General features: G+C 38.4%; 1 protein-coding gene and 1 pseudogene across 1 annotated transcript in view; both read right to left on the reverse strand.

Moving 5' to 3' along the window:
• Positions 1–10783, reverse strand: part of LOC105552914 — a 29808-nt pseudogene extending 19025 nt beyond the window's left edge.
• Positions 10784–11624: 841 nt separating this feature from the next.
• Positions 11625–14492, reverse strand: part of LOC105552915 (putative fatty acid desaturase 2-like protein FADS2P1) — a 38293-nt gene continuing 35425 nt past the window's right edge. The window contains exons 11-12 of the mRNA XM_011998737.1: positions 13052–13177; positions 11625–11676 (exon numbers count right to left, since the gene is read on the reverse strand). Coding sequence (XP_011854127.1) covers positions 11625–11676; positions 13052–13177 — 178 coding nt within the window. The remainder of the gene's footprint in view (positions 11677–13051; positions 13178–14492) is intronic.

The raw sequence follows: 14492 nt of genomic DNA on the forward strand, positions 1-14492 counted from the left end.
GAGATCCTAGATGAGCCCCCAAGTTTGTGAAACACATTCATCCATCCAAACCAAAGAATGGACTTGGAGACACAAACAACAGCAGAAATGAGTCTTTTAACGGTGGCCTTGGAAGATTGGGTGTCTGGTAGGCAGGCACACCTGGGGCAGTTCCAGCAGGTAATTTATCTCCTAGCACACAAGTCCCTCCCCCAGTATGTCACTGGTTGAGTACTTTGGGGTTACAATCTTCCTGGACGTTGCCTAAGTTTCATTATCCCCCTTATTAGGTTATACCTTGGTCTCCTTCCCTACATAAGTTTCAGTTTCCCAATAATGAAACTTCTCTTTTCTGGGCTGACCCATCCTCTATATTCTGTTTGCTTATTGTGACTTTTTAGGTGCATGAACTGTGTGGTTTGTCACATCTGCAAGCTGGCTGCCAGTACTTAGATTTATCATACCTTGAAAACGGACCATTTGAAATGTTTTTTTCACAGATGTGTTTATTAGGACTTACATACAGGACACCCTCGGACAGCAGCAGGAGAGCTCTAGAGATCCATGCTTCTTTCCATCTCTAAACTGCTTTTAAGCTAATTTTTTTGGCTTTTTGTGTACTGTGTGCATGCAATGAGACTGCTTTTCTAGGTAGGTTCTCAGATACTCTCTGGGATGTTTAGATTTTCAGGGACACCAGCTCCTTCACTGGGCACCATGGCCTTCGCTCACCACCCAGCCTTCAGGGTTCAGGAAGTAGGCATATATATACCCTTAAGTAACCTCATGGAGGATGTGTAACGCAATAGTCCTCAGAGATGTGTTACTCTCTTGCCATTAACTGTGGCAATATGCATGGAGTACTGTTAACCCAGGAAGCTCACCTGAAACTTTGGTGTGCAGAGTTTTTATTGGGACTTGATTATTTACTGACCACATGACTGATCTTTAAGATTCAAGGTGCTCTTGGAGGTTCAGAATAATACCTCAGTCTCCAGTGCCTCTGGAGGTTTAAATCCAGAATATCCTAAAGACCCCATCACAAATCACATTGTTAGACTGTCCAGTGGCCAAAGCCTCCAAGCAAATAAAGACATTCTTATTAGGCAGTACATTCCAGTGATTTAGAGATTGTCTCCCAGTAGCTGAGGGCAAAGGTGAGATTTGTCTTTAGGCAAGCTTCATTCTTCACTACATTTTCTCCCGCAGTACGTAACCTTTACTCACAGCCATATCTCAGGAATGCAAACGAAGACAAGTGCCACCATAGCTACAGTGGAAGCTTAGACATAAGGTCTTTATTTATGCGGCTGCATCACCTTCCACACAAAATAATAGTCCTTTCAGGAAGAAATAAAGGAGAATGAGTAGTGGATAGACAATCAATTATATTTTACTACAACAATGGAATACACATACAGAATAGTAAATAAATTCTTTGTCTTTCAGCTTGTGTAGTATTCTCTTCCCCATATTATTTCTGTCCAAAAATACTCTCTGTATGATGCCATATTTCTTCCATCAGAGTCTAGACTAATATTTAAAAAAAATAAAGTTAGCTGAGGCTAGGCACAGTGGCTCATGCCTGTAATCCCAGCATTTTGGGAGGCCAAAGCGGGTGGATCTCCTGAGGTCAGGAGTTCGAGACCAGCCTGGCCAACATGGTGAAACCCTGTCTCTACTGAAAATACAAAAATTAGCCAGATGCGGTGGTGCGTGCCTGTAATCCCAGCTACCTGGGAGGCTGAGGCTGAAGAATTGCTTGAACCTGTGAGGCAGAGGTTGCAGTGAGCCGAGATCACACCATTGCACTCCAGCCTAGGTGACAGGGCAAGACTCCGTCTCAAAAAAGTAAAATACAATGAATAAAATAAAATAAATAAATAAAGTTAGCAATCTTTGCTAATCACTGACTTCAAGTTTTGGTTGGAGATTTGAACTTCTGTTGTAATGTTTTGGATACAGTTCCTGGACCCAGGAAGTCCTTATAGAACATGGACTGCTGTAATGGAATGTAGCTAGTAAGTTTTGTCATTAGTAGATACATTCGAATTTTCTATGTGTAGTCCTTGTTCATGAATTAAACAGCTATTTTAATTACCACCTAATACATTTCTGACACTTAACAGATGCTGGGAATACAATAATCAGCAGAAAAGTCATCCTTCTCTTAACAGAGATTTCATTTGAGTGTGTTTCATTTACACAGCTATGGTAGAATGAATTATATCCTGATCTGGGTGTCAGTTGAAAAACAATTTACTCTGAGCAGAAATCTACCATGGTATGGTAGATTATAAAAATGACCACAGATTGTTTTCTTTATTGCATTCACAGCATTAGGATGCGACGTACAACCTGCGTACTAAAGCTTTTCTGCAAACAATTTCTCTTCTTGACTCAAAGGTTTCATGACCTCCCTTTGAATTCCCGTTGAGCTTCTGTAGTTTAAAGTATTCATCTGAACAAAACGAATAGTATGTCTTTTGTAAATAAATGATCACTGGCTAGGCTTTTAGGTCCACCTATTGCTAGATTATCTTTATCGAAGATAGAAATAGAAAATAATTGCAAAAAGGAGTTAGATGCAGTATAAAGAGGGTAGCTAACGATAGAAATAAGTGTTTTTTTAAGTGCCATAAAATGTAACAAATATGGGAATATAGGGTAGAAAAAATAGCCTGAGTCGTAAGAGGCTTTTTAAGGCAATGCATTTATTTATTTTACGTTCATATTTTTGCAATAATTTGGACAGAATGTATAAAGGGCCTAATATGTATTGTTTTTGTCACTATCTTGTGACATATTGTGGCTGTGATTGTTTTTCTTAATTGGGAGGTTTAAAATAGGCCATGTTGAGGTAGTCAAGCTCAACTCATTTGAAGCCTGGAGTTTGAATTTTGTTTTGGACAGCATATTTATCTTCTGTGAATAAGCTTTTTTCTTACTTTGTAAATAAGCTATTTCTTTCTTTGTAAATAAGCCTTTCAACTACCACCCACCCCCATTTGGTCGCAGGCTGGGGTGAGGGTCAGGGCCTCTTGGCAAAAGGAGTAGGTTGGCAGGAATTGTAGGATTTAGCATAGTGGCTATTTACTGGCTAACATGATAGTGTCTTATATTTTAATATAAAGATAAATACTATCTTTATATTTTAGTAAATATATTATCCTTATGTATTTAGTAAAATATTAGTAATATTTTAACAACGGATGCAGGTTAACTGGCTGAATATTATCTGTGCCTGTAGGATTAGTAGGAAAATCTGGACATGTGCTCTATCAGTGGTATAGACCAGAACTTTCCAACCCACATGCTGGGACATCTTAATTTGCTGAAATATTGATCCCCTCCTCTCTCAGTTTAGTCAGGTGGGGACTGGGCCAGCCATAGTTTCCAGGTGGCCATTAGGGAGAATGAGGATCCTATTCCACTTACCCTTAATGTTTCACATAAACTTTACAATTTTATGTTTGTGGTATTTCAGAAAACTTGTTTTTCGCAGTATGCAAATATAAGATCTCTCTCTTGTGTTTTTTAAAACGATGAGAAGCTTTCAAACATTAGCAAAATAATCCTTTTAGGATACAGTGGCAACATATCCACTATACATTCGTCAGCCTGGATGTTTAGTTTCTTTTCGGTATGAACCCAACTCAATTTTTTCAAACTGAACAAAGTTGGTCAAACATGAAATTAAATGGGCTTGCATCTGTAATGCCTTCTCTCAGGATATGTCTTTGTTTATTAGCCATACCTCTAAACCACCTCCTCTCCCACCTTCTGCATCATACACTGTCTTATGCTTCCTGCTAGGTCTCGGCTAATCCTTTTTTATCACTACTGATCCCACTTTCTTATCTCTCTTCTGCAGTGAAAACAGCTTTAAGATTCTCTGTCAAATCAAGTCTCCTTCTCTGCTATTTTCCTCAGTGAACTCTCTGGGGAGTATGCTCAAGTTGGTATCTTTTGTCCTTATTTTTCTTTTAAGATCCAGAAGGACATTTTCTCCAATTGTCTGCTATGCGTCTTCATTTAGGTTTTCTTTTCATACCACAGACTCAAGATGCTTAAAAGCAGCCCTTCGCTTTTGCTTCACCTTCTACTTTTCTTCATCCTCTACTTTGCTGCCACCTACAATTCAAACTTTGGGGTGTCTTTGGGTTCCCCTGAATGTTTAATTCCTTACCGTGTTCTATGGATTCAGTATCCACAATGTGTCTCTATGTATTCCCTTATGTTGCATATTTTTACCATCAGCCAGGCTCATTATCTCTCACTCAGGTTTCGCAATAGCAACTTCATTGATCTTCCCACCTTCACACTATTCACTCTTCCAGTCTTTCCTTTGTGTGGTTTTAAGTTAGGTTTTCTCAGAGCTCAATTCCAATTAAACTATGCCCTGGCTCACAGGCCTTTGTACTTGCCTCTCATGATCTTGCCCATCAGGATCTCATGGCAGGTTTCTTTGTATTCTTCTCTATGGAACCTTCTGGTCTACCAAGCCAAGCACAAATTTTCAGCTAGAATTTTAGATTTTTTTTTTTCCCCAATATGAGCTCAATTTAATTCTAGGCTTATCTATCATTGCTCTAATTAACTAACAAACTAATTATTACTAAAATATTCATTGAACACCCACTCTATGTCTCTATGCCAAACAATGGACCCCAGTTCATTGTTAGGGTAAAATGCTAAGGATTTTATAGTTAGGGGTACATTGCTAGGGATAAAATGGTGAATAACAGTATACAGAGTCACTGTTCTCGTGGAGTTTTCAGTCTCGTGAGTGGCACAGGCAGAGATCATTTGTATCAGGTGCACAGGGCATGAGAGCTTATAAAGGGAATATTAATTGGTAATTTAAATCTGGGATGAGTGTCCAGAGAAAACAATGCTTGTATAAGTAATAGAAGATTATTTCAAATGCTGTCAAAAAGCCAAGGGCAACCATACTTATGGAGGAATGAAATTTAAGTAATAGTGAGGAAACCACCTTGCAAACGGTTCTACAGTCACGCAGGCCTCCTACTCTGCTGTCTGAACAGAAATTTGTTCCTGCCTCAGGGCCTTTGCACTTGCCTTTGATGATTCTGCTTCTCAGGATGTCATGGCAGTCTCCTTCAATATTCTCAGATTCCCCTCTCCCTGACCTCCAGAACTAATCTAGTCCCCTGCTTATCATTCTCTCTCACATCATCCTATTTATTTTCTTCAAATGTAATCATCTTGGTTTTTCTTCCATTTACTTGCTTATTGATTGCCTTCTGCACTAGACTATAAACTCCTAGAGGTGTGGCTTCTGACTCTTCATTCATATCACCTAGGTCAATGTCTGATATATGGTAAGTGCTCAATTAATGTTACAAATGAAAGAGAATAATAAAGATATATATGAAGGATCATGAAGATATCTATATATATCTCATATATAGCTCTGTTATACCTCTCTCTCTATATTTTTATATATAGACATCTATTTATCTACTTATCTATCTCTCTAGATAGCTACATAGATATTTCTCTCTAGATATCTCTCTGATATGAGAGGTAAGTAGATATATATGAGAATATAGGTATCTACATATATCTATATATGATATCTCTCTATATATGAGAAGGTTTAATCTGTGGGGAGTTAATAATTGATTTTTCAGAAATGATAACTACATTATGTTTTCTTAGAGATGTGACTGCTACACAATTTTTACCAATTTGTTTTTCAACTTTTATTTTAGATTCTGGGGTACATGTACAGGTTTGTTATAAAGGTATATTGCGTGATGCTGTGGTTGTTGGGTGGAGTATTCTGTAGATGTCTATGAGGTCCGGTTGGTCAAGTGTCAAGTCTAAGTCTAGAATTTCCTTGTTAGTTTTCTGAATTTGTACCAATTCTTTATTGAAGAGGAAAAAGATACTTTGTTGTCTAAATTATTTGACGTTTAGTTTTAAAAGCACTCTCAGGAAATTTACTTGAAGTACATACAAAATAAAATGGATTAATGGATATATTGAGAGATGAATAGATGAATAGACATGGGATGGAGGAAATTTAATGAAATAGTAATGTTGAAATCAAGTGATGGCCATATAGATATTCACTATAAAATTATTTCAACATTGCTGTATTTTCAAACTTTTTTTTTTTTTTTTTTTTTTTGTCACCCAGGCTGGAGTACAGTGGCACGATCTTGGCTCACTACAAGCTCCGCCTCCTGGGTTCACACCATTCTTCTGCCTCAGCCTCCCGAGTAGCTGTGACTACAGGCGCCCGCTACCACGCCCGGCTAATTTTTTTGTATTTTTAGTAGAGATGGGGTTTCACCGTGTTAGCCAGGATGGTCTCGATCTCCTGACCTTGTGATCCGCCCATCTCAGCCTCCCAAAGTGCTGGGATTACAAGCGTGAGCCACCGCGCCCGGCCTCAAACTTTCATAAACAGTTCTGGGAAAGAAAACATAACCGAGTATATCTCTGCCTTCAATAGAGCTCGAGTTTAATTTCCTATGCATTGTGCACTTTTAGGATTGTACCAGAAGTGTCTCTGACTAGCAAGAAAGCAGACAAGATCATCCTTTATTTACACCGACTAGGCAACAAATATTATATTATACACCATTGGTAAGATTGCCAACAATAAGAATTGTGCACTCACATGGTTAATCAGAAGTTTGGATAACCAGAATCTCGGCTTTCCACTACCTGCCCCACAGCCTCTGAGATCTGCAGGCGGGTACCAGGGGATTAATTACAGTCAAAGGTGCAAGATGACTCATGGATGTTACTTGTTGCAACAGGAGAAATCATTTTTTCATTTGTGACTCATACGCCTCTCATAAGCCTCTGGGGAAAGGTACTCTGTCATTGTTAAAATGATTCAGTGTCTTTCCATCCCGTAGGTCTCGGTGACTCTGTGGCCTTTCATGCTTTTTGTGGATTTAGGATGGGAAGAACTCTCATTATAGAACATCACTAACTATAATGTGAATGGGTGTTGCCAGCTTATAAAACCATTCCATTTGTCTTACTTCACGTAATTGTCACAATCATTCTATGATGCACATACGCCAGGAAATATTGTGCATCACACCTATACAAATGTGGGGATTGAGGTACGGAGCGTGTAAGTAACATGGCCAAGTTCACTGTAGGATACTAAGTTAATAAACTGAAATTAGAGTCTAGACCTCTGACTTCGAATCCAGGCACTCTTACTTGATGTCCAACTAAAAATGCCGGCAAATTCTCACTACATAATTCTGTCAAGAAGAGTAAAGTTTTAGAGAAAACAGGATCAGGGAAAGTCATATGAAGATAGCTGTAAAGAAGATGAATTTTTCCTGGCTTGAATTTATGCCACTTCCTTGTGATAGCTGTAAAGAAGATGAATTTTCCCTGGCTTGAATATATGCCACTTTCTTGTCTTTTACTTTGGATTTCCTGGCATGGGAATTAAAGAGCGTTGATGGTGGAGTCAGATATTCCTGGGTCTGAAACTCTACTCTACCAGTTTCTACCTGCAACTTCAGGCAAATTGCTTGGCTTCCTTAAGCCTCAGGTTTTATATCTAAAAAAATGAAGGTAATTACAGTACCTGTGCCCAATGGGCCTGTTTTGAGGATTAAATGGAATAATGCCCATGAAGGGTATATATCAGTACTTATTGATGGTAGATCCTTATAAATATTGGTGAGAATTTTATCTAGCAATCCTACTTCTGGATATTTATCAAAAAAACTGAAATCAGAATCTCAGAGATATATTAGCATTCTCATATTCATTGCAACATCATTCACGATAGGCACAGTAAGGAAAGAATCTAAATGTCCATCAATGGGTAAATGAATTAAAGATGTGGTATATACATACAATGGGATATTATTCAGCTTTAAGAAAAAAGGAAATCTTATAATAGCAACAATATAAATTAACCTTAAAGGCTGTATGACTCTCTTTACATGAGGTATCTAAAATAGTCAAACTCACAAAAAGAAAAAATAGAATGGTGGTTGCTAGGGACTGGAGGAAGGGGAAATGGGAAGTGCCAATCAACAGGTATAAAATTTCAGTTATGCAAGAGGAATAATTTCTAGAGATCGACTTCGCAATATTCTGCCTATAGAAAACAATATTGTATTGTACACTTAAAAATGTTAATAGGATAGATGTCATAATAAGTGTTTTTACCATGATAAAATTAAAAAAAAATCAAAATTAGAATATGGAATTATTCTCATATATTTAATTAAATTTATCTATCTAATTGGAAGAAATTACATAAACATATTTTTGGAATCAGAAAATTCTTGCAATAAGAAAACGTTAAATGGTTTTCTAGGTAAACAGTATAAGCTTAAGGTACAGACATAAAAATGAAGGAGCAGGAGAAGTTTCTTTTGGTGAGCTGTTAAACAAAAGGATAGCTTTCCATGAGAGAGGCCAAGGAGGACATTTTTTTCTGTAGCCTCTTAGAATTAGCATCCATCCATCCATTCATTTCTTTTTCCATTTAGCATATCTTTACTGAGTGTCTCTAACATGTCAAGAAATCCTTGCTTCATGGATATTGCAGGCTAGAAAGGGAGACAAACAAATTAACACACCACATAAATTAATGTAAAATTATACCCACTGTAATTGCTACAGAGTATATCACAGGAAGCCTTGACTTAGTGAGGAAGCACTCTGGGATAGTGGGTAAAGCTATACTGAGACGTGATAATAGTGCTGAGATCTGAAAGTGAGTGGCAGATTGACCAAGTGAGATGGAGTGAGAGCAAGAGAGTTGACAAAATGGTTCAGCCATTGGGATCAGGAGCAAAGAGCCTGTGGCAGAAAAGAGTGTGAAGACCTGAAGAGAGCCAGTGGGCTGAAACAGAGATAGCAAGAGCCAGAGTGGTACAAGGTGGGTAGTGGCCATGGGGCAGTCTTGGGGTTTGGACTTTATTCTAAGAGTCATAGGAATCCATTGAAGAGTTTCAGATAGGGCTATAACATAACTGCCAGGAGTCACTTAGTGGAAAGAGACATGAGCCTGGTTGATGAAGCCACTTTCATTCCTATGCCCATAAAGTGGAGCCCTATAGCCTGAAGGTTAGAAATAAAATGACCTGCAGGATCAGTCATCTGAATTTAACTCAGTGCTAAGTGGTATTCAAAGCTGTGAAAGCAGTAGGCTTTGGTTCTCCTCCTCTGGAAAGTGTATTGAATAAACAATAACAATATGGCTAATGCTTCACCAAGTGTAAATGCCAGTCACCACAGGGTGAGAGAGAGACAACAGTTGAGATAGTGAATTCAGAAAAATGATGATTTTAATTAACTAACAACCTACTAAGCAAATTAAAATGTACCTTACTGATACATTTTCATTCTTACCTAGCACATTTCCCCTACTGTGATCCTCCTTTTGGTGTTTACTATTCTCTTTCTTCTCTTTATCACGTTACTACATATTTACGAATCCTTAAACAACACATGGTTGAGTTTGTACATTTTTGTAAACCATAGAAATACAAAGGATCATAAGAGCCTACTGTGAACAACTATGCACAAACGAACTGAGTAACCTAGAATATATGGATAAATTCCTAGAAACATACAACCTACCAAGACTGAATCATGAAGAAAGAAAACCTGAACAGGTCAATAATGATCACAGTAAAGCAGTAATCAAAAACCTCCCAGCAAAGAAGAGCCCAGAATAGGATAGTCTAGCACCTTTTTTGAATTTTGAATTTTATTTATTTATTTATTTTAGAGACAGAATCTCTTAAAAAAAAAAAAAAAACCCTCTAGTTGCTCAAAAAATCTCTATGTTGCCCAAGCTGGTATTGAACATCTGGACTCAAGAGATCCTCCTGCCTTGGCCTCCCAAATGTTGAGATTACAAATGTGAGTCTGACCCAAGCACCTTTTTTGATTCCATGTTTCCTTATATAATCTGTCTAAATATCCCAACTTTCTTCAAATTACACAGTAATCAAGTATGTTTGGAGATTTACAAAGTGGGCTATTTTTAACACTGAGTGGGGAACACGTTTGAGATAGTAAATTTGCCCAAGGAGAGTCGGGTTGCTATTTCTAAGTAATCAGGAGAACAAGCAGTGCTTGAGAGTCTCTGGTTTGGACCAGGGGAGACAGAAAAAGCCAACCATCGAGCCCACTCCCACTTGTAACCCTGAACTGAGGCAGGAGAAATCATCTGAAATCCACCAGCAGGAGGAATATGGGCATTTGCCTGCCTATTATGAAGAGCCATGAAGTCAAAATAGCTTTTTATTCTTTTCGTCTCCTCCTCAACTTTCCTATTTGATATTAGCCATTATCATTTTAATAATGCCTCTTCCTCCCAGACAACCAGTTTTTGTTTTCCTAACTTTGACATGTGTGGCTAAGTCCCCAGGAGCTATGAGTGATTTCATGTGTTATTTTCTAGTAGGGGTTTAATTGAGAAACAAACAAAGCTAAAAGAGTATTTTGCAGAGCTTGGAGTAAGGGAATGAATATATACTGGTAGAATTTCAGGCAACAGCTAATCCAGTAGCACCGACTTGCTTGGAGCTGGGGAAGCAAGCTTGCATTATTGTGCTTTCTGCAGCTAAGGTAACCTGTAATAAAAGTTTAGACACTAGAGATCAGCATGTTACTAAGAGTGTCCACTTATCCTTCTAGCACTAAAACCCTCTCTTGTGAGAGAGAAAGCCCTCTTGTTCTAAGACATGCTTACTTTGGTGTCAAACTTGAAAACTGCCTTATCAATGCCTGGAGTTTCCTTTAGAGAAAACAGAACTCTTTCTTTCATCCGGGTAACTCAATTACAAAGTACAGTAGTTCTGCATGGTGGGTAGGGAGTAGGCAACAAAATCTTATACTTAAAACACAGTCTATTCTTTAGTGAAACACAACACGTCTTTAAATACAGAACATTAACCTGCTTGATCTGTTGCTATTAGGACTAGATGTAGGAAGTTCTTTTAAGATATTTCATAGATATTTTAATTTGTCTACTTGGAAAGAAAATGTATATATACATTAATGACACATATGCAGTTACAATAATGAAGATCTGAAGTCAATATTGAAATATTTGAAGAAATTTTAATGTTAATTATATTCAATTTTTAAAGAAAAAGAAGTTCACACATATGAAAAGAAATAAGTAAAAAACGTTTGTGCTTCAAGAGGAACTTCTTACACATATGATTCTTTTCTAAGAGCAATTGCACTAATTTCCAAAGTACCCTGTTAGATGGCTCTCTTTTGGCCAACTTCTCCCTTTGTCCACTTCATCCATAAAACTTTTGCCTGGTTCTTGTACTTCTGACCCTTGACTGAGATGATCTGACTAAGGTCTATTGGGAGGACTGAGTTTAAGGTTCTAGTGAAAAAACAAAAATTTTGGGCTCTGTTTCCCTTTTATAACCCTGGTCAATGTCATCTTGTGTTTCCTAGGTTGTTACTTGCAAAGAAGACTTTTAGGGAAGGGGTTATCACATGTGCTTGGGATTCACATTCCTAGAACAGCACAGTCAGGTATACCAATGGTGATAACTAATTCCCAGTTAAGCAGGGAAGAGCTCCTACACATGCACCAACCCTCATCAGAGATGCAATTACATGTGTATCAAGGCTGACATTTGGCATCATGTTTCATAGTAAGCATCCACCCAGAGGGCTGCAGATTTCTTCAAGGCTCTGTGGAAGGAATAAACAAGATCATCAGGAGGTGAGACTGTAATGTTAAGAAAGCTCTTAAATGGAATTTGCTCCTCTGCCTGGTTCAGAACAATGTTGTCATTTTCAGCTACATCTGATAAATGTCATCCTCTGTTGACCAATTCTGTTGACTGAATTGTTTTTAGCAGGTGAATTCACCTTTCCTTTATGGAGAACATTGAGATTTTCTTTCATTTTATTCTTTTCTGAGCCTATATACCTGTAAATCCACCCATCCTATATTTATCTATCAACCCTATTTTATAATATGGAGGACATTTTTCTAGGCTCTGGTGGTACAGCAATGAGTAGGGTAGATGTGAGTCCTGTCCACATGAAATTCCTGGTCTAGCTTGGGAGATACATATTAAATAATTTATTACCCAATATGTTATTTGAATACAATTGTGATAAACTTCACAAATGAAGAGAACCAGGTGCTGCAAGAGCAGGCGACTAATTTAGTTTTGGGGTCAGAGGAGATAGACATGAGGAAAAGGCATTTGAATTGAGCCTTGGAGAAAGAATGGCAATTGACAAGATGATGTCAAGGGAGGTAGAGGTTTGGGGGAACATTCCAGGCAGAAGAAAAAGTGGCAAAACGATAAGACAACTAGGGAAGGGAATTTCACGGCAACTTAAGGTAGGCCAATTGCACTAATTTCTGGAGGAAATTATCTGGGGGACAGAGAAAGAGGAGTGTGGTGGAGAGTCTGAAGCTGGAGCACTGGTCAGGGATCAGATCAGATCAGGCCTGGCCTTGTTGGCCTCATTTGAGATGTTTTTTTTTTTTTTCAATCCTAAACTAAAGAGAAAGTTATTAAACCCAGATTACTGGTTGTTAATTTAACCAGCACAACATTCTTTAGGAAATTGTATGTGAATGCCTAAGGATAAGTATGGATTTTCAGTTTCTGCATGCCTCACTACTCTTAATTAATCACCCCAGCCTGAGCTGCACATTTATACCCCACTGGACCCTGCAGGCTTCTAAATTTGCAACACTGGACCAGATGATCTGACAGTTCCTCCCACTACTTAAATTCTAACACATGTAGGAAGCTCTGTGGGGGATAGAAAGGCAAATAATATACAGCCTTGATTTTAAGAAATTTGAAATTTAGTAGGACAGTAAAGCATTTTCACTAAGCTGTACCTATAGGTAAAAGGTCAGTATTATCATTATTTTGTTGTTGTTGATACGGTTCCCTATGGTGCCGCGTAGCCACACTGAGCACACAGGTGACCCTTAATAAATGGTTGTTAAATGAATGATTCATAAGCCACTGAATAGTCTGGGGAGTGGCAGTAAAGACAAATGAGAGCTGTGAGCCAAGAGAAATTATGTTATTACCTGACAATATCTCCAAACGCCCTCAACATGGGTTTATTCACATACTGCAATCCATGCTTGGCACACAGTGACCTCACCAGAGGCGCCACTTTGTGATAATTATGGCGTGGCATTGTGGGGAACAGACTGGAGAAAGATACAAGAGATATAAAATTTAGACCTAAAGAAAAACTCTGAGTTTTCTTCCTTCTGTTACCAAATAAAACTATATCAGCAATGCAGACCCAACCTTGACCTTGCACAATACGGCTGTTCTGGGAAGTTAAAAACCTCCTGCCAAAATATCCTTATCTCTTAACACCTCTGCAAGCCAAGTGGGTGGTGAATGTTTGGGAAATGCTAACAAAGTAAATGTTATCTTCATTGAATATGTTTATATTTTGCCATGTCAAATGAAGGTATGGATTGTCTATCACTTTGAATTACCTAGGGGAGCTGAAGATACCCCTGTCCCCCATCTCTGTCTCTGTCTTTGTCTCTCTCTTTCTCTCTATCCATCTGATATGGTTTGACTGTACCCCCACCCAAATCTCAACTTGAATTGTATCTCCCATATTCACACGTGTTGTGGGAGGGACCCAGGGGAAGGTAATTGAGTCATGGGGACCAGTCTTTCCTCTGCTATTCTCATGATAGTGAATAAGTCTCATGAGACATGATGGGTTTAACAGGGGTTCCTACTTTTCTTCTTCCTCATTTTCTCCTGCTTCTTCCTCATTTTCTCTTGCCACTGCCACGTAAGAAGTGCCTTTTGCCTCCCGCCATGATTCTGAGTCCTCTCCAGCCATTTGGAACTGTAATTCCAATTAAACGTCATTTTCTTCCCAGTCTCGGGTATGACTTTATCAGCAGTGTGAAAACAGACTAATATAGTAAATTGGAACCGGAAGTGGGATGTTGCTGAAAAGATACCTCAAAATGTGGAAATGACTTTGGAACTGGGTAACAGGCAGAGGTTGGAACGGTTTGGATGGCTCAGAATAAGACAGGAAAATGTGGGAAAGTTTGGAACTTCCTAGAGACTTATCGAATGGCTTTGCCCAAAATGCTGATAATGATATGGACAATAAGGTCCAGGCTGAGGTGGTCTCAGATGAAGATGAGGAACTTATTGGGAACTGGAGTAAAGGTGACTCTTGTTACATTTTAGCAAAGAGACTAGGCGGAGGTTCCCAAACACCATCTAACTCCTATCCCATGAATAGATGAATATTCAATAAGTTCTAGTCATGGCATATAGCAAAAAGTCCTGGGATAGGAATAAGGAGTGAGGAGATATGGATTTTTATTTAAGATTTTCCACTAATCACCCAGGTGACTTTCCTGGGTTTTAACTTAATCTTTGATAAAATGTGAATAATAGTCCTTCCTTGTTTTGCTGAGACTTTTAAGAACTAACATGAAGGAAAGGATGAGAAAATTAAATGAGCAGGTGTAAGAG

This window comes from Mandrillus leucophaeus, unplaced genomic scaffold, assembly GCF_000951045.1.
Source record: "Mandrillus leucophaeus isolate KB7577 unplaced genomic scaffold, Mleu.le_1.0 Scaffold578, whole genome shotgun sequence".
NCBI classification, from domain to species: Eukaryota; Metazoa; Chordata; class Mammalia; order Primates; family Cercopithecidae; genus Mandrillus; species Mandrillus leucophaeus.